At 46.0% G+C, this 26,720-nt stretch overlaps 2 protein-coding genes across 8 annotated transcripts in view; one reads left to right on the forward strand and one right to left on the reverse strand.

Annotated features, from left to right (window-relative positions):
* The window catches only part of RHPN1 (rhophilin Rho GTPase binding protein 1), a 53,539-nt gene extending 40,633 nt beyond the window's left edge, over positions 1 to 12,906 (reverse strand). For 5 of the 6 annotated variants that reach the window (XR_014789954.1, XM_084848593.1, XM_084848591.1 and 2 more), the window contains exon 1: positions 11,948 to 12,906. Coding sequence is in view for 5 of the 6 variants with exons in the window: in XM_084848593.1 (XP_084704719.1) it covers positions 11,948 to 12,067 (120 nt within the window). In the remaining variant the exon portion in view is untranslated. The remainder of the gene's footprint in view (positions 1 to 11,947) is intronic. The other variant, XM_084848594.1, reaches the window with a different exon arrangement.
* Positions 12,907 to 18,677: 5,771 nt separating this feature from the next.
* Positions 18,678 to 26,720, forward strand: part of TOP1MT (DNA topoisomerase I mitochondrial) — a 51,795-nt gene continuing 43,752 nt past the window's right edge. The window contains exons 1-3 of one of the 2 annotated variants that reach the window (XM_084848598.1): positions 18,678 to 18,868; positions 24,005 to 24,126; positions 26,349 to 26,451. In XM_084848598.1, coding sequence (XP_084704724.1) covers positions 24,053 to 24,126; positions 26,349 to 26,451 — 177 coding nt within the window. In that variant the 5' untranslated portion in view covers positions 18,678 to 18,868; positions 24,005 to 24,052. Of the gene's footprint in view, positions 18,869 to 19,156; positions 19,254 to 24,004; positions 24,127 to 26,348; positions 26,452 to 26,720 lie in introns of those variants that run through there. The other variant, XM_084848599.1, reaches the window with a different exon arrangement.

The raw sequence follows: 26,720 nt of genomic DNA on the forward strand, positions 1-26,720 counted from the left end.
TGGGAGTTGAAGTCCAAAACATATGGAAGGCATAAGGTTGGAGAAGGCTGCAAAACCTCCACAATTTTACGTCCATGTCTATAGGAAGAGTCCCTTCTGTTTAATGAACCATTCACAGGCTTTTCACCGTTGTCCTGTACTTCCACTCCCTCCTCACTTTAATCACTCTACCAGAAAGGTGTTAAAAAGGATTTGCTAAATAGAACCCAGTGAGGTAGCTGGCCTGGCCTGTTGCAGAAAAACTAGCAAAGAAGAGGCCTGCTGCACTTTCCAGAAACATCTGGAGAGAATATCTCTACACATATGGAGACCTATCATTAGAAAATTAAGATTATATTAATATCATTTAGCACTCCATCTCCATTGGTCCATCTAACTTGGTATTATCTATACCATGAATTGGACTACATCTCCCATCAAACCAAACCCGCACAGCCATTGGCTGATCCACACTGAACGTCAGCGGCTCACTAGGGGTCCTTCCCGGTTCTACTGGGAGCCTTGTAGGGTAAAGAGGAGGTTTGAGAAGATGAGTGTGTGTGTATGTGTGTGCGTTTCTCTGCACTCGCGTTTCTCTACACTGATTTATTGGGAAATAAGATGCTTTAATTGAAAGTTAAAAGGCGAACAAATGCTGCGTGGCTCTTGCAACCCTACGAAAGCTTCTGCCACAATACATTTCTTGGCCATTTTAAGGTGCCACAGAATCTTTTGTTGCTTTTTGTTAAATGGAAGTAATTTTTCATTGGAACATGGCTAATGAAAAAAGAAAGTCAACATTAAGAAGAAAAGAAAACACATCCATTTCCATGGGTCCTCTTGATTTATCACAGAGGATCGGTTCAGATGATCCTGTAAACAAGTATTGGGTTTGTGCATGTGTTCTCCACTTCCTTCTCGCGCTTCCTGATTTACGATAACCAAAGTTTGTAGTTACATACCCAGGTTGGGCTAGCCGTGGTTTGCCTCCAAACCAGAATCAGGAACCATGGTTTGACGTGGTTTGAAGGCATGTGAGCCCAAGGATAATTTCTGATCGTCCAAACCGTGGTGGGGATAATCTTCCATGGTGTGCAAGATTGTCTAAACCAGGGGTGGGCAGAAGGTAGATCTGAATCTATTGATAGATCTCTGGGTGATCTGCAATAGATCGGGGAGGATTTCTCATTCCCAATTATTTAACAATAGCAGTAGCCACAAAATGACCTCGCCCCTCCCACCAGCATAAATTATACTGCTGGGCTGAAGAAAGCTTGGAGTAACCAGGAGTGGATTTTTGTGCATGACTGTGAGTTCCATTCAGTTCTGCTTCTCAAAACAAATTCCTGGGCTGAGAATTCTTTAATTCTAAGTGTCTGTCTCTTGTACTAGTCTCCAGTTGGTGGACCTGTAAAAAACAAAAGTAGATCTTCCAAACCTGAAGTCTGGTCTAAACCAGCCCAGTAATGAAGTCCTCTCAAAAGACAAGTGGAGCAGTACTCTGGGACCACATCACATGACACCTTTCAACACAAGTCTTCTTGGAAAAGAAAAAGAGCAAGAGAGAAGCAAGGCACACCTTTCTGAACAGGCAAGTCAAGTCACGTTTACTTACTGTACAACTCAAAAGGTTGTCACAATACCAAGAGCCTAGACAGAACATAATACATTATGTCAAAACCATGTATAAACCTTCTACAGAGATGAGTTGCAATAGACAAGACTTTTCAACAACATTGCTCCCCAGATGTGTTGGACTGCAAGTCCCATCAGTCCCAGCCAGCGTGCTGGCTGGGAATGAAGGGACTTGCAGTCTAACACATCTGGAGGGTGCCATATTGTGGGGGAAGGTTGCAACAGACCTAACAAATAACAGAATGATAAAAGAACCATTTGTAAAGCAAAAATACATGATCAGAACTATGTTGCTACAGAGATCTGGCATCTTTACAGCTGGACTCTGCAATCTTTCTCAATAAACTCTATGGGACCTTCATCCCTTTTTGCCTTTGATCACATGAGTCCAGCCATGTACATAAAATGGCCGTGTATATAAAGTGAGAACCAAACCCCAGAAATTTGCGAGGCCTTCGTGGGCCATTAAAGCTACCGGAGCAACACTGAACACTGAAATGTATTTTCTCTGACAATGCAGGATTAGTGATATGGCTATAAAACAGTATTAAGGACCAAATTCGGAATGTGCCAAGCAATATTAGCATATCCAGTGCTCTATATGCAAGGGGCGGGGGAGAGAATTTGAAGTTGGTGTAAAGAAACCGGCAAACTAGGGCTGAGCTTTTGTCTGCAATGAAACTGGAGACTTTTGTGGCCAGATGATGATGGAGCAATAGAAGAGAAAAGAAGAAAAGGGAGACTCACTTACATAGAAAGCGGCAGAAGCTGCTGCTTTCCAAATGACCCATTTCGAGTTTACTTTCCACTTGTGGACTTTTGTACCTTTGACTCATGGAAGGTTCTTAGAAAAAGAATCCAGAGGTTGCCCCCTGGACTGGATCTGTTCCATGCAAGAACCACACAAATCCACAGTTGGTCATTCAGGAGCTCAACTTTCATTAACAACAAGAAGAAGAAAAATTCTTCATGATTCTAGCCCCTAAGATTTTATTTAAGACATCTGTTTATGTCGTTGACCCAACTCTCAGTCCACATGGACCCCAAGGCATAAAACAATAAGGACTCTATAGAACTAATTACATCCCCCCACCCCACAACGCACAAAAGGCACCAACTTCATAACCTTGTATTAGCAGCAAGTAGCATCATTCTAAGTTTGCCTAAAGGGCTAGGTCTTTACTAACTAGCAGTGAAGAAAGGCAGGCAATGATTGGGCCAAGTAGGGCTCTCTTGGAAGGGCCATCACAGAAAAGTCCCTGCTACTCATATCCACAGTGACACACACAAAACAAAAAACCACTTGCTGGGCTAAGTCGATTGTCATCGACTTAGAGAATCGATGGGGGTTGGACTCGATGGCCTTGTAGGCCCCTTCCAACCCTACTATTCTATTATTCTATTCTATGATCATAGTCAAGGGAAGCCAGCAGATGGTCAAGAAGCCCAACAGATTCTGAGACGTGGCTAGGTGGTAGGAAGCCAAGAAACGGAGACAGGTGGGATGGGGCAGGATTACTGTGGCATGGGGTGCTGTTTGTCTTCCGTCAGCTGCTGTGCCAGAAGTTGCTGCTGGCAGGATTACTGCTCTGGATTGGTTTAGAGGCCTGATCATGCAGAGAGAATCTTGTGGACGTTCTAACCACCTGCACAAATCTTATCCAGTGATTAACTAAATAGTAACTGATGGGATTCACAACAAAAGAACAGTTACCTAGTCATTAACATCTGTCCCCCTCATTTTAATTTAAAGAACTGTTGGTAAGTAATGGTACAGAATGCAAGATTTAACAGATTACTACCATACCTTGCACAAGGGCTGGATGCGCCTGATCTCGTAAGCTAAGCAGGGTCAGCCCTGGTTAGTACTTGGATGGGAAACCGCCTGAGAATCAGGCTTCCTGCATTGAGTAGGGGGTTGGACTCGATGGCTTTGTAGGCCCCTTCCAGCCCTATGATTCTATGATACTTTCTATGATATTGATGGTTGATACCAAGGGGAATCCATCTTCTATCCTTTACAAAATTGTGGGGTTGGATTACTAACATAAGGTTATTTGTTTTAACTATTTATATAAATATCTACTGAAGATTACCTAATAATTCCGATAGATATTTCCCATTTTTGGTGAATGTTTTTTTAAAGGTAGAAAATGGTACTAAACAGGATGTTTATGTGATTATGATTGCATAGCTGAATTGATATTAAAGTGAAATAATTTTTATATCATCTATAGCAGACTTCCACAACACATATGAGGAACACTGGTTTGGGGGAGGCTACTCTATAGCTTACTGAATGGTTTAGGGTACAAATGTATGCCTGTTCAGAGAGAGAAAAGTCCTATAATTCCCAGCATTCCCCAGCCAGCATGGCTGGCTGGGGAATGCTGGGAGTTACAGTTCTTTTTTCCTGTCTAAACATGCATAGGACTGCATCCTTAATAATAAAAGTTTAGCATGTCTACAAGGTAGACACGCACACGAAAGAAAAGCGTCAAAAGATATGGAAAATCAAGTTCTAACAAGAGAAGATATTAGGAAAATATTTCCAGTGGAATTTAAATCATTTAATGATCAGCAGGTGAGCGCAGAAAGTTTAATCTGATGATTTGAGAAACTGCAGAGAAGGTGGTGACCTGATCACTTACTTGCTGTCATTATTTATTTTTAATGAAGGTTTTTAGAGCACAGGAGATGAATAACTATGGGTAAATAATACTGTGATAGGTACATAGAGGTGATAAGTGAGGGGCAGTGCAGACTGGATACTTTTTTTAAAATAGGTCTATTCCACAATAGAAGCAATGCAACATTTTCAATTAAGAAGTTATAATGAGAACAAAAGGTAACAAGAGAAAATGTCTTTAGTGTTCACTTCTTTGAACTCTTATTATATGGGAAATTTAAAAAACCGCCCAAACAAATGCTCTCTCAGCTATATTTGTTAATGTTTTCTTCAACCAAGCAAAGAGGTAGGTAGTTTTAACCTATCAGCAAGTATTAATGTAAAAGAGAAACATTATATATTGTTATATCATTGCTATATAACAATTTTCCTGCTGTTTAAGTAAAGATTCCCTGCTGTTTAAGTAAAGTTTGTGCAGACAGTTGGGGTATGTGTTGGAAGTGTGGACCTCAAAGAGCCCACTTCCAAGAATATTTAGTGGGACTGTCCAACAGTAAGATTATTCTGGATTAAGGTAATCTATACAATATCCTTAATGATTCATCAGGCTATACCCAAAGAGCCTTTGACAGTATTGTTAGAATATTTGGATGGCCAAGATAAACGAGAATTAGTATGGAACTTACTCATAGCAGCGAGAACATTGATGGCTCAGAAGTGGAAAGTGTTTCTCCACCACAGCTTAAAGAACAGTTAGCCAAGATTTGGAAAGCAGCAGAAATTACCAAAACTCACAGAATTCATACGGTTACGAGAAGAGAGTATTTTAATAACTGGTTCCCATTTATTTCTTTTATGAAATCTAGGTACAATCTGGATATTGATAAATACTGATGGTCCTTTGTTGTGAGATTTCCCCCCCTATATTTAATATTGTTGCATTTATACATTTTATGTTGTATGTCGTTTATCTGTAGGCATTGGATTGGATCCACACTTAGTCATACTTAGTGTAGATCCAATGAAATCAATGGAACTTAAGTTAGTCATGACTAAATGCAGTCTCATTGTTTTCAATGGGCCTCTGACTATGTCTGGATCCAACTCATTATGTTTAAAATATGTAACCGTATAGGGTTGCGTCCAATATTAGTTTAACTTGTCCCATTCTTTTCAATGGGTCTATTGTAAGTAGGATTAACATTGCATACAACCCATATGACAGTGTAATTTAAATGTAAGTATGTAATAGTGTTATTTTTAAATGTATGGAGCTACACTGTTTACTCATTCTATATGTAAGTTTATTATCTCTCATAAAAGAAATAAACTGAGATAGGTGGAGGATCCAGAGAGGAAGGTATGAACTGAAAGGACAGAGAGGTGGTCAGGGAACAGCGTGGCACCCTCTTTGGGATGGTTTGTTTCCGTGGTTCGTGAGTGCGAGTGGCAAGACTCACTCACTGGAAAATTGTAATAGCGGGCTAGTTTAGACACTGTTTTATGCTTGACTAGACTATGGCTTAGTTCTCGCTGAAGTAGTAAACCTATGACTGGGCTGTACCACTTCACCCGGGAGGGGGGCTGGGCTCACATGATAGAAAGCTCCCTCACCAAAAATATATACGTTCTGTATGGTGAAAGCTAGCATGTGAGGGAAAAGGCTAGGAAAGAAACCCTCTCTCTGATATCTAGGAGTGTTTTCTTTAGGCGGAGGGCATTTTGCGTAGAGAAGCATTGAGTCACAGGGGTCTTGACGTGCAGACCAGAATGGAACACCCTAGGCGCAGGTCTACCACCTCGGGGAGAACTTTGCTCCTGAATGTTCAGATGCAGGCTGTGGCCAGAAGCTCTTCTGCAGCTGGGGTGGCTCCTGCCCCTGTTCCTAGATGGGGTGAACTTGGCCATGGTCACTCATGCCTTGTCAGATCAAGACTGGACTACTGCAATGCGTCCTACGTGGGGCTGCCTTTGAAGACCGTTCGGAAACTACCACTGGCACAAAATGCAGCAGCCAGTATCTTGAGTGCCACTGTGTTTAGGGAGAATGTTACTCAAATATTATGCCAGCTTCACTGGCTGCTGGCCTGTAACTTATGGAACACCTTCACAGTGAGGTCCGCCTGGCACCAACATTGCCATCCTTTCAACACCAGACTTTCCTCTACTCCCGGGCATCTGACAGCATATGATAAGGTTTTAACCAGTCTAGGGATTTCTATTGTTGATTGTTTTTAATTGTTCCATATGTAAATGCTTTTTATATTATGTTTTCAATGGTATATTTAAGATTTTAATCTTCTGTAAACTGCCCAGAGAGCTTTGGCTATTTGGCAGTATAAAAATGTAATAAATAATAATGATGATGATAATAATAATAATAATGGTAACAATGACAATAAAAAACAGGAAATGTCTGTCTGCTTAGAGGATCAAGCAGTTAGCCTCCAAATTGTTTTAAAGAGAGGCAGACGAAACCTAGCATGCCTCTTTCCAACCTGAAAAACAACAGCTGGCTTATGGCAGGTAAAGAGGTTACATGTGTCAAAATCAGGGCAGAAAGCCAAACTGGGAACCGTGCAAAGGAAACAGATGTATTAAGGCCTCAGTGACAAAATAGCATTATCTAGCTGGGGAGATAACAGTAATGGCCCTATCTGGAGTTCTCCACTGCACTTGTTGGGATCACCATAGCAACCCTATCCTCTGGACAATACACACCATCTGGCAGGGTGGTTAGATGCACCCGCTCCGTTTATACCTCTTTCAAAAATCTCCATGTTTGTTGGCTTTAAAACACACACACACACACAAGGATCTGACGTTCTATCTCATATTGCAGCTTTGGGATTTGAAAAAGGGAATTGCCTCCCCACCCCATATTAGACAGACAACAAGAAGCTTCTTCTACAATAGCAAGCATCAGACAATGCATTGAATCAACGTAAAACCAGTCAGTGGTCTTCAGCTCTTTCAGATCTGGGGCCCACTTTTGACCCCAATCCACAACAGTGGGGCCCACTTTTATCTTCTACTGTGTATGTCGTTATGTCTTTGTACTATGTATGTCTATATGTCTCTACCCTTCCTGAAAAACACACACAAAACTATGCAATAAAGAACAAACGAACAAACTAAAGAACAAAATAACTTATCCTGTGCTAGGTGCAACCTACTTGTGGGTCCCCAACCCCTCGTTGAAGATCTCCCCCACTCGATCAATGCTTCAAATGGAATCCCAGAATGGTTAGAGCTGCGTAATTTCCTTAAGGTGCGTTATAAAGGATTTTTATGCTGCCTCTATCACGTCCGCAGAGTGCCGTCCCAGGAGGCTGTTCCAAGTGGTCTAGAACCTGGTCGTTCCAGAACCAATGGAGCATTCTAAGGCCTCCTGTGATGAGCTTGCAAAGCACTTTGCAGATGAAATCAAGCGGATGAGGAGTGCTATTCCATGTGCTGTGGACACAGTTAGTGAACGAGGGGAGGTCAGTGGCAGACCGGTTGTGTGGGATCAGTTCCAGCTTCTTTCTTCTGAGGAAGTGGACAAGGTGCTTTCATCTTTAAGGCCAACCACCTTCTTACTCGATCCTTGCCCATCTTGGCTCAGGGAGGGGATCAAGACGGTGGTGAATGGCTCCCTTGAGGAGGGAGTGATGCCATCAGCCCTCAAGGAGGCGGTGATAAGACCACTGTTAAAGAAGCCCTCCTTGGATCCTCAAGACTTGAACAACTTCTGCCCAGTGACGTTTTGGGGCAAGGTGATTGAGCGGGTGGTGGCATTGCAGGTGCAGGCACACTTGGAAGAAGCCAATTATCTGGATCCATTTCAATCGGGCTTCAGGCCTGGGCATGGGACAGAAATGTCCTTGGTCACCTTGGTGGATGATATGGGGAGGGCTCTGGATAGGGGTGAATGCTCCTTCCTTGTTCTCCTCAATCTCTCAGTGGCTTTTGATATTGTCGACCACGGTATCCTCCTAGACCGCCTGGAGGGGTTGGGCATAGGGGCCTCTGTATTATAGTGGTTCCGTTCCTTCCTCTCTGGCAGGTACAAGAGGGTAGCTCTGGGGGAGGAGACTTCAGCCTGGCTGCTCTTTTAAACCCATACGGTTCCGGTCCAGTCTATCTTAAGGAGCACCTCCAGCAACACCAGGGATGCCACTCAATGAGATCGGCCTGAGAAGGCCTTCTGTCTGTCCCATCACCCAGGACAGCTAGGCTGGTGAGGACTAGGGAGAGGGCCTTTTCTGTGGTGGCCCCTACTTTGTGGAATTCCCTCCCTAGTGACCTCCGCCATGCCCCCTCTTTGATGAGCTTCCGCCAGGCTTTGAAAACCTGGCTGTTCAGGCAGGCATTTGGGGTGGGTTAGGGTTTTTTTAGAGCAATGTTGTTTTGTTGATTATGTTGTATTTTGTGTTATTTGTATTGTACGCCGCCTAGAGTGGCCGGGTAGCTTTAAACCAAAAGATCACAAAAATAAGCAAGTTTTCAGAATCTCCAGACCCCGAAAATGTGCACATTTTTTGTAATCTTTTGGTTGGCCTAATAAGGGCACAATCCTATGCTTGTTTAGACAGAAAAAAAAGTCCTACAACTCCCAGCATGGCTGGGGAATGCTGGGAGTTGTGAGACTTTTTTCTATCTAAACATGCATAGGATTGCGCCCTAAAGGTATTACAAGTGAACACAGCTATCTTTGCTTTTTGTAATGCATATTTGTGATGGTGTAAATGTAGATCCCATGGGGAGGTAGTTATTCTGAATGACTTAAAAGTGATGTATTCTTGTGGGTGTGATCTCAGTATGTGTACTTAAAAGTGATGTATTCTTGTGGGTGTGATCTCAGTATGTGTAGGTGACATATACAAAACACGTTAGTCCTCATCCCCAATCAAAGTGAACCCCAAGTGAGGGCAGATGCCCCCCAATTAAAATTATGTTATTCTCTGAAATGGCAACTGCATCCAATAGCAGCATGTAAACAAATCATTGCATAAGTAAGTAATCCTGTTTGCGACAAAGCTTGACGGTCACCTCTGGATTTTTAAAACAGAAAGGGTGAATGGCTGAACATTTTAGCACAGCCTTCCCCAAACCGGTGCCCTCCAGATGTGATAGACTACAACTTCCAGAATCCCCCAGCCAGATGGGAGTTGTAGTCCATCACATCTGGAGGGCACCTGTTTGGAGAAGGCTGGTCTAGCAAATCTAGACAGGTTGGGGATTCACTGCTACCATCTCTTGCTAAAGCAAGAAATATTAAAGCTCCCAGTCAGTTAGCCCAGGGCTGTATGAGCAGGGGAGGTTTTCTCTTTTTTTCATCCTTGTTTGAGTCAACAGGAACAAGTTTTTTTTAATTCCAGCATAAACCAGCTGGGAGACGCATCAGCAGTTGTCACCAAACAGGTTAATGACTTAGAGAAACATTAGCTTTCTAAATTGTCCTAAGTTACAGGCTGTTTCATAATTACTAGTACTTGGAGAAACTCTGAATATAGAACACTAAAATCGGCCAGAGGCATGTTACATATATTGAAAAGTTATTCCAATTCAAAGCATTTCCCATGGATTTTTTTTACCTAGTTCGTAAATAACTTTGCTAATATAAATAGTGAACAGCTGTATAATTAAGTCCTTATCAAAAGCAGCAAAATTCACACCAAGCTGCTAGCACACAGTCTATCAACTTTTCTCGCTGACTGTGTCTCCTTGGTTACACTTATAGGTTTGCTAAGTGGAATCCCATTGCTAAGAGCCAATTCACACATCACAAGATTCAAGAAAACTCTTAGGGCACAGTCCTATGCATGTTTAGACAGACAAAAGTCCTAAAACTCCCAGGGTTCCCCTGCCAGGTATGCTGGCTGGGGTTTTTAGGACTTTTGTCTGTCTAAACATGCATAGAATTGCACCCTGAAGGTGTTTTAAGTGTACCTGTAAAACAGGGGTGGGGAACCTTAGCCCCAAGGGCCAAATCTGGCCCTCTTAGTTTCCCAATCTGGCCAGATGACCATGCCCCCCGCACAACTACTGGGCGAACCACCATATTGGGCCCAACCATGAATTGTTTGATGGTCCCCCAGCTTTTATTCCCCCATTCTAAAAGGGTGAAATGCCTCTCCTAAGACTTAGATACTGGCAGGACAAGGTTTAAGTTACAATATGCTGGCATTTCTCATAATTCTGGGCCACCTATATTTGCCTTTGGCTCTGCCCCCTTTGCCTTCAGCCACACTCACCCCGCAATGTGGCCCCTGGTAGCAACTCTGAAATGAAATTCAGGCCTTGGGCTGAAAGAGGTTTCCCACCCCTGCTGTAAAACACGTGAAGGGTAAATGCAACAAGCAAGTATTTGCTGCGATGTGTATGATACAAATGCGCTTGTCATGGAACCAGGATTGCCTGCAGCTCCCTCTCTGTGTGCACATTGCGTGGCAAAGGCAGGCCCGCCTCTGGATAATGTGTGAAACATCCCTGACATGGTAAGAAGAGTTTACAGAGAGGTAGGGCAGGATACAGGAAGGAAAAAAGAACTAAAAGAGAAAGAAAAGTCAAGACTGCTGAACTGTGGCAAAAACTGCTGAAGGTAGCAAAAATTAGGAAAGGAAGAACATAGACTTCAAAAATGAATTTGGCGCAGCTTTGCAAACACGTCCACAAAAAGTTAGTAGCTCACACGTACGATGGTAAATGTGGCACGTCAACAGCTTGATGGAGAAAGTAGATCAGACTCTCTTCGAGTTCACAAGCCTGGCTAAACCACAGACTGCAAGAACATAGCAGGACAGCATACGCCGTGGCCATTTCACTGGGCATGTCCCGCTACTGGCCTCAGGGGCAGCTCAGTTGCAGGTATTTGTTCGGCCAAACCAGAAGACTTCCTCTTGGAAAGCCCAGCCAGCCTCAGACCAGCAATCAGAGTCTTGCTTTTTTGGCCTGGGCCTGCTTAGCAGCAGACACAAAGAGCTGCCAAAAACACAACCATCACACAGCCTGCGGGGGGGGGGGGGGGACTCTAGCATAAAACATTAGTCTAAGCTGGTTGGAGAGGGATCGAAGGCAGGAGAGAGAGAAGAACTGTGAGTTTCACTCTAAAGTATGACTAACTAGGGATGGAGCAAGCTTGAAAAGGATGTCTTGGTGCCACCTTCCCACTTCCATGCGGGCCTCACCTTCTCTGCACTGCCATGACCGCTTGGCCCTCCTGGATCTCAGCCCCACTTCTCCCAGCTCTCCCCCCACATCCCTGCCATATCCACCTAAAGTCAGTTGCAAAACCCACTGAGCGGGGCCAACATCCCTTCCACATCCAACATACGATAGGCGCTGTTTTAACACTAAAAATGAGTTCCAAACAATGGCATTTCGCAGGCACTTGATACCATAGCACAGCCATTCCCAACTTGGCATCCTCCAGATGCGTTAGACTGCAGCTCCCATCATTCCCATGGGACTTGCAGTCCAACACATCTGGGGGGCTCCAGGTCGCAGAAGGCTGCCGTAACAACGTGGGGCGAGAAGCAACGGGTGGGTCCCACGTGGCACATAAGTGAACAAAGTGCCATTCTCAGACACAAACGCAGCACAGATAATAATAATACCCCTGACATCCCCATCCACTCCTATCCAAGTCGGTGGCTACGCCAGGGATGCGTTTGGCCCCTCAGCCTGCCCTGGCACCACCCGGCCCTCCCTTGGCCTCACCTTCCGCATGCTGCCGCTCTCGGAGGGCTGCAGCAGGAGAGGGAATCCGCCGTCTCCGTCCCCATCCGCTTCTCCTCCTGGGGAGGAGGGATCCTCTTCTGGGATCATATTGGCCGGCATGGGCAGCGGGGCATCTGCCAACGCAACCGCAGGGGCGCCACAGCTCTAGGGCACGGCCCTGGCCCTGAGTGGGGGCAGCGGCGCAGGCAGTGTGGGCAGCACCCTCGGGGGCAGGATCCGAGGCGGGTCTTCCGTACCCCTCTGTGGAGCACCGCCCGGGGAGCTGGGCACCCGGGGTCTTCTTCCCTGCAGCCCTGGCCCCCGGTGCGAAGCCCCAGGCACGCCTCGCTGCCCCTCCGCCGCTTCAGAGGCCGCCCGGTCTTCCGAGCACGGACGCGTCTCTCAAGAGCACCCACCTGCAGGACGCTCAGCACCCCCCTCCGGATCCAGGGGTGCGCGTGCTTCCCTCCAAAGTCCTGGGCGCCCCTTGCAGGATTCTGGCCAGGGGTCCCTGCCTGGGCACCCAGCCCGTACACCCCCCGCCCTGGGACTCCCTGGCGCCCCTGAGCCGCACCCTCTGGAGTCCCACCTGGAGAGGGGGCACCTGGGAACGCCCCTGGGCGGGGGGCTTGCAGATCTCGGGCGGGGGCCCTACCACCCACCCTCCTTCTTGCAGCCCGATCCTTGCACCAGCCCCCCCCCCCGCCCCGCACCACCTCCACCACCTATGCGCGACTCAAGCGCCTGACCGTTCTGGGGAGGGGGCCCTGGGCTGGCTGAGGCCCGGGATCGCTGTCCTTTGGCCCCCAAACCTCTGGGCTCGGATGCCCGTGCTGGAAAAGCGGAGAGGAGAGGGGATCCGAGCCCGCCCCGCCCCGCCGGCGCGACCCCAAGGGCGAGCAGGAACCACACTCCGGGTTTTGCTGTCGGAGCAGCATCAGCCGCGCAGAGAGGCAGAGGGGAAGAGTCCCGGCCAATAGGGAAGCGCCGGGCCCCAGAAGGACAGGGCGCCTACCCAACGGGAAAAGGGAAGATGAGGAAGTAGGCGGGGAAACCCGCGGGCACCGCCCCCCTCCGAACGATGGAAGGGGAAGGGGGAAGGGGGAGGAGCCGCACAATCTGGTCTCCCGGGGCAACCGCGGGAATTAGAACGCGGGTGACGCCATAGAGAGGGCGGGAGGCGGAGGGCGCGTGTCCTCCGGCTGGCGGGGCGCCTGGGTGCGCGCGCAGCCAAGCTGGGGACCCCTCCTCACATTTTCTCCAGTGCAGCGTTGGAAGTAGCGTAGCCCTCTTCCTACCACTCCCCGAACCCCAGGTGAAGTTTCTAGGTCTGAAAGGGAAGAAGAGGCTTTACTTTTAATCATTAAAAAGCGGGGGGGGGGGAGGATGCAACAATACGCCCCCGCCCCCAGCAAGCACCAATCCAGTCCAAGTGGAGGTCAGGACTTGCCATCCTGTGCAAGTGTAGACGGGAAAAGCCCTGCAACTCCCAGCTTGTAGGACTTTTTTCCTGTCTACACATGCATTAGGATTGCACCCTAAAATTATCAAGGGAGGGTCTCTTCCCCCCCCCCCATGCCACTGTTGTGGGTTTGGGCTGCAAGGTGTTTTGGGGGGCTCCGCTTGAAGAAGCTCTTCGCCGTGCAAAAGGCTGAAGGGGCAGAAATTCAACAGGTGGGGCCCAGCAGGATGTGTTCCTCCCCCCGTTGGTTGCACCTGTTGAATTTCTGCTGTGGCTCGCAAGCATTCTTAACGCGGGAATGCCCTGGGAGGGGCCGGGTGAGCAACTTCATTCATTTATTGATAGCCCGCCACCTAGGATAACTCCTTACAGTAGCTTTCCAGAATTCAAAAGCAATGAAATCCTCAATCAGCAAAGGGTCTTGTAGCACCTTAGGGTGCAATCCTATGCAGGTTTAGAGAGAAAAAGGTCCTACAACTCCCAGCATTCCTGGCTGGCTGGGGCATGCTAGGAATTGCAGGGCTTTTTTCTCTCTTTCTAAACATACATAGGATTTGTTCCTGTGGCACCTTAAAAGACTAACAAATTTATTTATCACGCCAGAGTAAATGTGTTAGACTTTAAGGTGTCACAAGACTCTTCGTTGTTTTTTTCTGCAACAGGCTAACAGGGCTATCCATCTGGAAACCAATTAATCAGTAAAAGCAAGCAAATGACACAATATAATAAAAAACAGCACCCCCCCCCCCAAGTGCTCTTAAGAATCACACCAGCACATCCAGACTAAAACGAGTCGTAATAAAAGCCCCTCCAAATAATAGGGTGCCCTATATTATATTTTTGCAGTGGCACCCCCACAATGGAATGCTGTGGTAGGTCAACTCTGGTGTGTTTTTGGCATTTATTGAAAACATCTCATTTTTCTTGGGCTCTTACTCAGCTCTGAGCTGCCTTTGAATCAATCTCTAATAGTGTGGTATTGTACATATATTGTATTCTATGGTTTTTTTGTAGTGATGTAAACCGCTTCAGGATTTGTGCAAATAAGCAGCAGTATAGACATCTTGGGAATCAGTGAACTAAAATGGACAAGCATGGGTGAATTTAATTCAGGTGACCATCATATCTACTACTGTGGGCAAGAATCCCTTAGAAGAAATGGAGTAGCACTCATAGTCAACAAAAGGGTGGGAAAAGCAGTACTGGGGTACAATCTCAAAAACGATAGAATGATCTCAGTACGAATCCAAGGCAAACCATTCAACATCACAGTAATTCAAGTCTATGCCCCAACCACTGAGGCCGAAGAAGCTGAGGTTGATCGGTTCTATGAAGACCTACAACACCTTCTAGAACTAACAACAAAAAAAGATGTCCTCTTCATCATAGGGGATTGGAATCCCAAAGTAGGAAGTCAAGAAACAACCGGGATAACAGGCAAGCATGGCCTTGGTGTACAAAATGAAGCAGGACAAAAGCTAATAGAGTTTTGCCAAGAGAACACGCTGATCATAGCAAACACTCTTTTCCAACAGCACAAGAGGAGACTCTACACATGGACATCACCAGATGGTCAATACCGAAACCAGATTGATTATGTCCTTTGCAGCCAAAGATGGAGAAGCTCTATACAGTCAATAAAAACAAGACCTGGAGCTGACTGTGGCTCAGATGATGAGCTGCTTCTTGCAAAATTTCAGCTTAAATTGAAGAACGTAGGGAAAACCACTAAACCAGTCAGGTATGACCTAAATCATATCCCTTATGAATATACAGTGGAGGTGAGGAATAGATTTCAGGGATTAGACCTGATAGACAGAGTGCCTGAGGAACTATGGACAGAGGCCCGTAACATTGTTCAGGAGGCAGCAACTCAATCCATCCCAAAGAACAAGTAATGCAAGAATTTATTTATTTATTCATTCATTCATTTCATTTCTATACCGCCCAATAGCCGAAGCTCTCTGGGCGGTTCACAAAAATTAAAACCAAACAACACACAATAAAACAATTTAAAATATATAGAACATTAAAACCACAATATAACAATACAACAACAATAAAACGAAGCAGCAGTGCGGGAGTTTAAAATACAGATTTAAAACAGCAAAGCTAAAAATTTAGAAAGCTAAAATGCTAAAATGCCTGGGAAAATAAAAAGGTCTTTTTCTTTTTTTTCTTTTTAAGAAAGCAAAGTGGCTGTCTGATGAGGCTTTACAAGTAGCTGAGGAAAGAAGGGAAGAAAAAGCAAGGGAGAAAGGGGAAGATATATCCAACTGAATGCAGAGTTCCAGAGAATAGCAAGGAGAGACTTCTTAAATGAACAATGCAAAGAAATCAAAAACAACAGAATGGGAAAGACTAGAGATCTTTTCAAGAAAATTGGAGATCTCAAGGGAATGTTTTGTGCAAAGACAGGCATGATAAAGGACAAAAAAGGCAGGGACCTAACAGAAGCAGATGAGATTAAGAGGTGGAAAGAATACACAGAAGAACTCTACAGGAAAGATCTGAATGTCCCTGATAGCCATGATAGTGCGGTCACTGAACTTGAGCCGGACATCCTCGAGAGTGAAGTCAAGTGGGCCTTAGGAAGCATTATTAACAACAAAGCTAGCGGAGATGACAGTCTTCCAGCTGAGCTATTTAAAATCCTAAAAGATGATGCTGTTAAAGTGCTGCACTCAATATGCCAACACATTTGGAACACTCAACAGTGGCCACAAGACTGGAAAAGGTCAGTTTACATTCCAGTTCCAAAGAAGGGCAACGCCAAAGAGTGTTCAAACTACCGTACAATTGTGCTCATTTCACACGCCAGCAAGGTTATGCTCAAAATCCTACAAGCTAGGCTTCAGCAGAATGTGAACCGAGAACTACCGGAAGTACAAGCTGGGTTTCGAAGAGGCAGAGGAATTAGAAATCAAATCGCCAACATTCGCTGGATCATGGAGAAAGCAAGAGAATTCCAGAAAAACATCTATTTCTGCTTCATTGACTATGCTAAAGCCTTTGATTGTGTGGATCACAACAAACTGTGGCAAATTCTTAAAGAGATGGGAGTACCAGACCACCCTACCTGTCTCCTGAGAAACCTGTATGAGGGTAAAGAAGCAACAGTAAGAACCGGACATGGAAAAACCGAGTGGTTCAAAATTGGGAAAGGAGTACGACAAGGCTGCATATTGTTGCCCTGCTTATTTAACTTATATGCAGAGCACATCATGAGAAATGCCGGGTTGGATGAATCACAGGTTGGAATTAAGATTGCCGGGAGAATTATCAACAACCTCAGATACGCAGACGATACCACCCTAATGGCAGAAAGCAAAGAGGATCTAAAGAGCCTCTTGTGGAGGGTGAAAGTGGAGAGTGCAAAAGCTGGTTTGAAACTCAACATTACAAAAACGAAGATCATGGCATCTGGCCCCATCACTTCCTGGCATATAGAAGGGGAAGAAATGGAAGCAGTGACAGATTTTATTTTCTTGGGCTCCAAGATCACCGCAGACGGTGACTGTAGCCATGAAATTAAAAGACACTTGCTCCTTGGGAGGAAAGCTATGGCAAACCTAGACAGCATAGTAAGAAGCAGTAACATCACCTTGCCGACAAAGGTCCGTATAATCAAAGCTATGGTTTTCCCAGTTGCAACGTATGGCTGTGAGAGCTGGACTATAAGGAAGGCTGAGCGCTGAAGAATTGATGCATTCGAACTGTGGTGCTGGAGAAGACCCTTACGAGTCCCCTGGACTGCAAGGAGGTCAAATCAGTCCATCCTAAAGGAAATCAACCCTGAGTGCTCATTGGAAGGACAAATACTGAAGCTGAGGCTCAAATATTTTGGCCACCTAATGCGAAGAGAAAACTCACTGTAAAAGACCCTGATGCTGGGAAAGATTGGCAAAAGGAGAAGGGGGCGGCAGAGGATGAGTTGGCTAGATAGCATCACTGATGCAATTAATATGAACTTGAGCACGCTGCGGGAGGGAGCGGAGCACAGGAAGGCCTGGCATGCTATGGTCCATGGGGTCATGAAGAGTCGGACACGACTTAATGACTGAATAACAAATAGAAATACTGCTAATTTTTTTAAAAAGTGTTTTCAAAGCACACAGTGCAATCCCACACATGTCTATTCAGAAGGAGGTCCCATCGAGTTCAATGGGGCTTCTAGGTAACTGGGTATATAGGATTGTAGCCTTAGCTGTGTATGGAGAAAGGAGGCTTGCCAGATTTCTGTGAGAGCCTGGGTACAGTTGCAGAAAAGTCCCTCTGTAAGAGTACTGCAGCAAAGAACAAAATTTATTTACTGTATTTGTTAAATGCATTTTGAAATAGATTTCTTTCAGCACTATACATAGGTGCAATCCTATGCATGTTTAGACCGAAAAAAAGTCTTACAACTCCCAGCATTCCCTAGCCAGCATAGCTAGGTGGGGTATGCTAGGAGTTGTATGACTTTTTTCTAAACATGCATAGGATCATACCCTTAAAATATTATAATACTGTTAGTAACTTAACAAAAATACAACATGATCACAATAAAACAATAACATACAGCACAACATAAACCCAAATAAACATATAAAAGTAGGTGTATAACCAGAGAGAGTTTCTTTGTAGCACCTCCAAGGCTAATAGAATTACAGCATAATGCTATTTGTTTTCTCAGAAGTCCTATTGAATGCAATGGCACTTTGCTCACAGTAAGTGTGCATAGGGTTGCAGTTTTATGCTTTAGTGACAGGAGCCCTAAGAAGTGGAAATCCAATCCAGAAGGCAAGCAAAATGGAAAGGAGAAATGGTGCTGCTTATTATGGGGTGTGGTTTTTTGCAGTTTTTTCCTGCGTCCGAGAGGCACTACAGTTGAGATACCGAATATTGTCCTCACAACAGCCCTATGAGGCTGGGAGAAATAGTTATCCTCTCCATATAAGCGTGGGAGAGGAATCCTACTGAGCTCAGTGTGATTTACTTCTGAGTAAGATGTACACAGGCCTCATCTGCACCTTTCTGAAAGCCATACCCGCATGTTCTAGCCTAACCCTTTACGTCGGAGTAGGTCCCATTGAAATCAGCAAGAATTACTTCTGCGTAAAGCTACGCTGCATGATGTCACACACGCAAAGCAGATAATAAACAGAAAAAACAGGGAAGCTAAAATACAAGATAAAATAAAATAAAGGCCAACTGTGTTCAAATGGGACTCATCCCAGGCAAATGTGCAGAACGCTGGTTTTTAGGAAAGGCGTTCCGTTCCGTTGCAAACACGTGAGAGGCATTTCCAAAGGAGATGGCGTAGGAATGATAACCAAGCAATAAATAAACACGTCAAGCCGGGGAAGTGAGCGGCCAGACAACCAGGAGATGAGCAGGTCTGTTTGAGAAGTGCATGGAACCCTATGCATGTTTACTCAGGAGCAAGTCCCACTGTGTCTGATGGAGCTTACTCCCAGGTCAGTGTGTGTAGGGCTGCAACCTCAGCTAGCCTCACGGCATCACGAGAAGCGCCCCAACTGCCGAGATGATGCGTTTGCTCACTGTCCACCTTTGGACTGGTCCCGAATGCTTCCTAAAAGTTCGTTCAAGAGAAACGTTTCCGCGAATCCGGCCCAGTAAGCGCGCTCTGAATTTAAGGCTCCTTCCCAGAATGCGTTTGGGTCCGACCCTTTCCTCCCAATCAAAAGTAAGCGGGGTCCTTAAAACGACTTCTTGGGAGGGGGCGCGTCCCTTAAGGAGGAGGAGGAGGAGGAGGAGGAAAGGGCGGGGCGGCGTGCTTGGGGGTCTCTGGCGGCCCTTTGCAACACCCTCTCAGCCCAGCTCAAGGGCAAGGCCAAGCAGGTGGGTGCAGGTCGGATTCTTGGTAGCCCTTAAGAGGATGTCGCTAAAAGGTTTGCAAAAAAAAAAATTGCAAAAAAGGGACGGGGGGAGCTTTCGAGCATGTCTCCTTCGCTTTCCAGGAGTCAAGCCGCGCGCTTTCCCTCTGAGCGTGGGCATTGCTAAAGGATGTGTGTGTCCCCCACCCCAAGAGCTTCGGCTATTGGGCGGTATAGAAATGAAAATAATAATAATAAACAGCAGATCAGAAGACAGTTGGTGGAGTTTCAGAAGAGAAATACTCCATATGGAGCCTTAAGGGGGGCTGTAGATACCCTGGTTGCTTTACACCTCTGGTAGAGCGGGCTTGGTTTAGGAGGGCAGAGGTTTTGGTTGGTGAGAAATACCTTCTAGACTGAGGGTGGGCAACAGACCAGGGCGGTTTGACCCTGTGATGCCATCAGGGTAGGAGTTTGGAGAAGAAGTCCAGGGCCCGCCTTAGCAGAATAAGCTGGAGGGCCCCCAAACACAGCAGGGCTGTATTACCACATTTTGAAGTCAGTGAAATCGGGGACACCTGTAAATCCACAGTCTGAAATTGCCAAACTGCACCATTGCTTTTAATAAGATAAAGGACTGGTTCACACAGGTCCATTTGTTGCTTGATGACTTGCTTGTGTGAATGGACCACAAAGGAAAAAGCTCCAGGCTGTATTTAATTTAGCTATTGATGAAGGGTTTTTTTTTAATCCCCCAACCAATTTCCCTAGGTCACAAAGGCTTAGGGTGCACCATAATCCATTATTTTATCATAATTATTTTAAATGGTTCAGTTGCGCATCTCCCAAAGAACCCAGGTTATTGGGTGACTGACAAATAGAAGAAATAAGTAAAAATAAACAGTACACTACAAAGGTATCCAAGAAGCACAGAGTTTTTCAACATTGTTTTCATGTTCAAGGCTGGCCTATCCGTGCAGGAGAAATGAGGTAGTCGAGTGTCCTGTAGAGAGATGTAAAATTTCCAGAAATTTTGAGCCCATGGATAAAAGCCATTTTTTTCTAGAAAAACTGGAAAATAAGCAATACTTTTTAAAGTGCTGTCTATGGATTTAAAGTCACTTTGTTGCTTTAAGACAGCCTTCCCTAACCTGGTGCCCTCCAGCTCCCATCAGCCTCAGGCAGTATGACTAATGGTCAGGCATGCTGGGCTCTGTAGTCCAAAACATCTGGAGGGCACAAGGTTGGGGAGAGCTGCTTTAGGAACATAAAGCAGCTTTTCTGTTCCTAAAGTCAGTTTATGTATGACTTAAGTTTGCTCATAAAATTATCATTATATTTTAACACTTTTTAAAGTAAACTCAGTAAATTTGTAATTATTGTCTGAATAGATTAGAGCTACATTAAATGACTGCTACAGCATCAGAAACACAGGACTCTATAGAACAAAACCCAAGCTGTCAAGAATGCACATTTACTGTCAAGAATGCACAATGGTGACTCTACTCACATGATGGGAAATGAGCAGAAATATCTATCAGTAACGTATACTTTAGATCAATAATTTCACTAGGGAATGAAAGAACTAACTATGCTGGGAATCTTACAGAGGGGATTAAAAAATTCCCCCCATGGTTTCATTATTTCCAGACATTTTACATCTCTATTCTTTTTATAAAAGTGTTCTTGTTACATAGTTTTTAGAAATCATTTTGGGGGAGTAAAGGCTGGATAACAATCTATAAATATTCTGCCTTAAATTCTACAAGAAAATATTTCATCATCCAAAGCTGTTCAATTTTTCCATTTTGGGGGGGGGGGAGCAGAAATGTTCCTTGGGGGGGGACCCCCCCCCCGAATTTGTCTTCTTTTTTTCGGGCCTTCACATCTCTAGTCCTGTACCACTTCAGACTGCACATGGGATGTGTTTGTCATTCGGAGATGGTTTGGTTAAAAAAAAGTATATCCTTGCAAGTAAAAAACTAGTTCATCAGGAAGAAGGGCTCCACCTCCTCCCTGGTCTGCCAGTTTTCTATTTCAGGGAGTTTTTATTTTATGTAAGGGACTATTCAGAAGTGGTATCTCCTATCTGCAGAATGATGTGGTTGGGCACATTTGTCCACTGCATTCCAACCATCAACTGAGAAACCTTAAGGCTGCAATCCTATGCACACATACCTGGGAGTAAGTCCCATTGAACCCAGGAGGACTTACTTCTGAGTAGAGATGTATAGGATTGCACTGTAAGTGTGCTTTGAAAAGTGGATCTAGGAGACAGCTTTGAGATATGACGCAAATCTAAGAGACAAAGGCTGCAATCCTAAGCAGACTGATTAACGTGGAAGCCCTATTTAAGGTAGGATTTACTTGCAAGTTGCTCAGGATTGGGCAGAAAGGTGGTTCCCATTCAGTTTGGGGGTCAAATGGATGATCATACAGCGTTTAAGTGCAACGAGAGGGAAAATGATTATCAACCTATCTTGTGGCAATTGGCGATTCCTTCGTTGGAGGGACTGGCTCCACACTGGACGCTGGCCTTCCGAACAAGCAGGGGTCTCTAGAGAGAAAATGGGGCTGCTTATTCAAAATGTTGTAATGCTGACAATTTGCACATTCGGTGGTGCTTTACAGTACGGGCGCACAACCTTTACAGCTTTACAGTACGGGCGCACAACTTTTTTGGCCCCAAGGCCAATGCTGTGATGCTGGTTTTGGAGTCGGGGGCACACACACGTGTGTGTGGACATATGCAAATTAAAGACGCGATCCTATGCATGTTTAGACCAAAAAAAGTTTGCTGGCTGGGGAATGCCGGGAGTTGTAGGACTTTTCTCTCTCTAAACACGCATAGGATTGCTCCCTAAGATAACTTTGGGCTGGCCAAGGAAGGAAGGTTGAGATTGTTGTCTGGCACAGACAGTGGTGTAGTGAGCCAGGGCTCACAGGGTCCAAGCACCTGGACTTTTTGATTAGCAGGGACGATGATGTCATCTGCCACCCCACCCCGCTCGGGCTTCCCTGTTCCCCCTGAGCTAAGCTACAATCCTCACAGCAGCTGGTGGAAAAATAGGTTTTCCCAGCAGTCATTTATTGTCCTGAGCTATCCCTGTTGTAATGCAAAGCATTTTGGGGTGGCTTGGTCTTGAATAGGCAATCAAGACCCATTCAAAGGACCTGCTCCTGGTGGTGATGAAAACTGTTAGAACTGGATTGTTGATGTGTATCAGCACAGCTGCCTGCATTTTTGGCCTCTCCCTGGGGGTGTGGCATTTACCACTGTACCACTGGGCGCCAAGATTCCCACACGGGTTTTATGTATGGTTTGTTTTCGCTGGGGTGGCACTTAGCTGCTTCGCACCATGGAAGTTCATTGCTTGGCAGTCACAATGTTGAGTGAAGACTATGAACGTGCCATCAAAGGTCTTAACGCTACAGATATCGCCTTGCATTACCTCGGGGCTTTTCGGTGGAGACAGTTCAGGCATTCAGCTGGTTATCAACCCATGCAGAGAATTCAAGGGATGGGATATATGTGTTCTGAGCCAATCTACAACCTCAGGCCTTCAGAGCTGGCCTGTATGTTAAATCCATCATGGGGAGACAGCAGAAAAGCTTCCTGTTTGATGACCATTCTGCCAAGGCCTCAGCAATGCAGTAATGGTCTCTATGTCCTCCTCATGTGGAGGCCATCCGTCGCAGGGCTGCCATGCCAGCGAAGTGTGTGTATCACACCGTAGGTCATCTTCAGGAAATGAGGAACTAGGAAGCGGGGATTACTGCTGTGTAGATTGTGGCCACATGGTATCGATATGTCAGCCTTCCCCAACCGGGTGCCCTTTAGGTATCTTGGACCACAACGCCCATCAGCGTAGCCATTTCCAGTAGTTCTGCTTTATAAACATCATATGCAGATGAGTTGTGCACCTGTGATAAGAACTGCCATGCCACAATTCTTTTTTAATAGTCTGTCTGCTGACCACTCATTATTATTGATCATTTGTAGCCCCAAAGAACCAGCTTTTCTAAAGCTTTGGTGGCTGGTCGCCTGGAGGTGATATCTAAGCAACATAAGTGACCAGGCAGCTGTGGAAGGCATTTGAATGCATCAGTAGGTGGCAGACTCCTAGAGATAATTCGTCCCATTGTGTAGCCATGGGTTACCTTATGTCATAGTGGCATAAGAGGGATGAGTGGTTGAGCTCACTGCCAGCATCACAGCGTTCCTCATCTCTTTGAGACTGGCATGCTGAGCTGTGGTAGTCAATAACATCTCACACGTGGGAGGGGAGAAAATCAGGTTTCTCAAGTCTAGTTACTTCAAAACGTAAGTATTTTGAAACACAAAAACTGGCAAAGCCGTTTGCGTGTGAACTGATCACATGAGTACAGCAGTTCCAAAATTCATATTGGTGCAGTACCTTTACTAAGCCAACCAAAAGATCACCAAACAAATGCGCAAGCTTTTGGGATCTCCAGATCTCTTCATCAGGCAAGATGTTACAAAAGGCAGGAGGGATGGGGGATCCAAAAAGGAATATCTGGCGTGATCATGAGGGCACAGTTCCTGCCTGTTCAGAGTCCCATCTGAACAGATGAAGATGTTCAGATGAAGTGCAGAAGGAGGGATCTGCAGACATTTAAATTAGGTTCTGTAGGTCGTGTGATGGGTACAGGCTGGACCTGCAGCTGCCCCGAGGCAGTAGAGCCATTTTGGCGGGGGCCAGGTGTGGGATGGATCATTTTATGTCACGTATTCATAATCTTTGTTTCTTGCAGATGTAAGTTTGCAAAGTGACTGAGTGGGAAGCGCTGGCTGTGCAGACAATGGGGGATGTAGAAGAGGCCGGGCGGAAAGAGCCCTTGCTCATGAAAATGCCAAAGGTGGAGGACACCATCAGGTGATGCTCTCACCTGGTGGCACTGACATTCTCCGCTGTGACTGCCCCGGACGTGTAAAGTTGAGGGCGCAATGGAGGAAGGAGCGTGGGACAGCATAGCAGCACCAGGCTCAGCTCTGGAAACGACTGTAGACTGCCAGAACCTTGGATGGGAAGAGAAACCCCCATCAAAGCCCCTCCCCCACTTCAATCTTGTTTGGGTTCGAAGTTACAGTGATGGGGAGGGGGTGGCATTTGGCAGAGAGAGAACATCTCTCTTCCTCAACCGGGTCAAACCTTGCTTTGTTCACGGCCTCACTCAGTGGCCTTAGCTAAATGGTTCTTGGCCACACAACCTCAGCTGTAGTATGGGGACAATAATAATGGCCTCTCTTGCATGGTTTTTGAAAGGGTTATTGAGACAGGAGCATTAGAATTTGCCTTAGGCCGGGTCAACCTGTTTCTCCATCTAGCAAGGTGGGCAACCTCAGGCCTGCGGGCCAAATCCAGCCAGCCTGGGGTCCCAGTCTAGCCCTCTGGAGCTGCCCAGGAGGCCACACCCCCTCACCCTGGCGTGCCTCTTTCCCCCAACCATCCATCGTTGTGTGATTCTGAGGCATTTGTACATTTCCCCCCAATTCTAAAAGGTTGGAATGCCTCTCCTAAGGCTTGGCTAGTGGCAGCAAGAGCGTTAAGATACAATATGCTGGTGCTTTTTGTATTTTTGGCCCTGCCCACCACTGGAATGCGGCCTCCGAGAGCTTCCCTAAAACTGAATGTGGCCCTCAGCCTGCAAGAGGTTCCCCACCCCTGATCTAGCTCAGTGTTACTGTCCTGACTGGTAGCAATTCCCTAGGTCATCCTTCCCCAAGCAGGTGCCCTCCAGATGTGTTGGACTACAATGCCCATCATTTCCAGCCAGCATGGGAATTGCAGTCCAACACATTTGGAGAGCACTCACTTGGAGGAGGCTGCTCTAGGTGGGGGAGGTCTGCCGTACCACCGGCTACCTGATCTTTTAAACTGGAGGTGCCAGGCATTGAACCTGCAAAGCACGTGACTGTAAGAATTGCCCTGCTGGATCAGCCCAGAGGTCCATCTAGTCCAGCATTCTGTTCACACAGTCACAATCCAGCTGCCCACGGGAAACCCGCAAGCAGGACATGAGTGCAACAGCACCCTCCCGCCCATATTCCCCAAGAATTGGTGTACATGGGCATACTGCCTCTGATACTAGAGGGAGCACATAGCCATCAGGACTAGTAGCCATTGATAGCCTTTTTCTCCAGGAACTTGTCCAACCCCCTTTTAAAGCCATCCAAATTGGTGGCCATCACCACATCTTGTGGAAGTGAATTCCAGTTTAACACTGAGGTGTGTGAAGAAGGACTTCCTTTATCTGTCCTGAATCTCCCACCAATCGGCTTCACGGGATGAGCCCACTGGGTTCTAGTATTATGAGAGAGGGAGAAAAATGTCTCCCTCTCCATGTGCTCCACCCCTGAGCTAGGGTTCCCCCATCAAGGTAACGTGTGCAAAATGCTTTGATTGCTCAAAGGGTGCTATATAAATATATATAATATTTTATATAAATATGAATGTGTATTGCCGTCAAACTACGTGTGACAAGCATGCTTAGCCTGGCTGCTTTTCTATGGAGAAAAAGCAGCTATGGGGCCCTGATCCAGAATGTGTTCTGGATCTGGACACCCCCCCCCCCCAGGTTTTCTGCTGAAAATCGCTCTCTTCCAGGCTGGTGTTAGCCCTGCTGGGTCAGACCAAAGACTTACCTAGTCTAGCATCCTATTTCCCACTGTGGCTAACCAGGTACCTCTGGGAAGCCCCAGAGCAGGATAGGAGGGCAACAGCACCTTCCCGCTTGTGCACCAGTTCCCTGGCAACTGGTGCACAGAGGGAGGCTACTCTGAATCTGGAGGTAATATAGAGCCATCAGGACTAGTATCCATTGATAGCTGTATCTTCCATTAATTTGCCTAATCTCCCTCTTAAAGCCATTCAGATTGGGCCAGCCCAGATGTGTTGGGCAGCAACTCCCTTCTCCACCAGTCAACATAACCGAGGCACCAGGTTGTGGCCGGCTGGGCTGGGGCAACATGAGTGATGAGGCGGGAAAGTGGCCGTATTGGTAGTATGGGGGGGCGTGATGGTCTGTTTTTTACCTTCTTGTCTCCAGTTTCTTGGGGCTTGTTCTTCTTAACCATACTATTTGTACTTTTTTCAAGAAATAGGAAGCAGCATCTGGTGTCAAGGGCACCCAACAGGCCAAAGAAACCAAGGGAAAAAGTGCCTGCCAGTGAGCAGGAAGAAATTCAATGCGATGAAAAGGTGGGTTAGATGGACAGGTAGCTAGCTAGATGAACATGTCTCTTGTATGGATGGATAATATTTCATTTACATGTGCTGTTCACATGTAACAGTGACCCATTGGTTTAAAAACTGATGGGTTGTCGGAGACGAGTGAACATGGGTTGCTTTTACTCAGCAGCACGTGATCGGTTCAGCAATTCACGATCGGCTAAGCAATCCAGTGGTTAACCCAATAACAAACCATGTCCATTCTCCTCATGCACGACAACCCATGAGTTTTTAAACCA

The sequence above is a fragment of the Heloderma suspectum genome, chromosome 4 (assembly GCF_057233095.1).
Source record: "Heloderma suspectum isolate Gila_16-S chromosome 4, 16-S_ref, whole genome shotgun sequence".
In the NCBI taxonomy this organism is placed as follows: Eukaryota; Metazoa; Chordata; class Lepidosauria; order Squamata; family Helodermatidae; genus Heloderma; species Heloderma suspectum.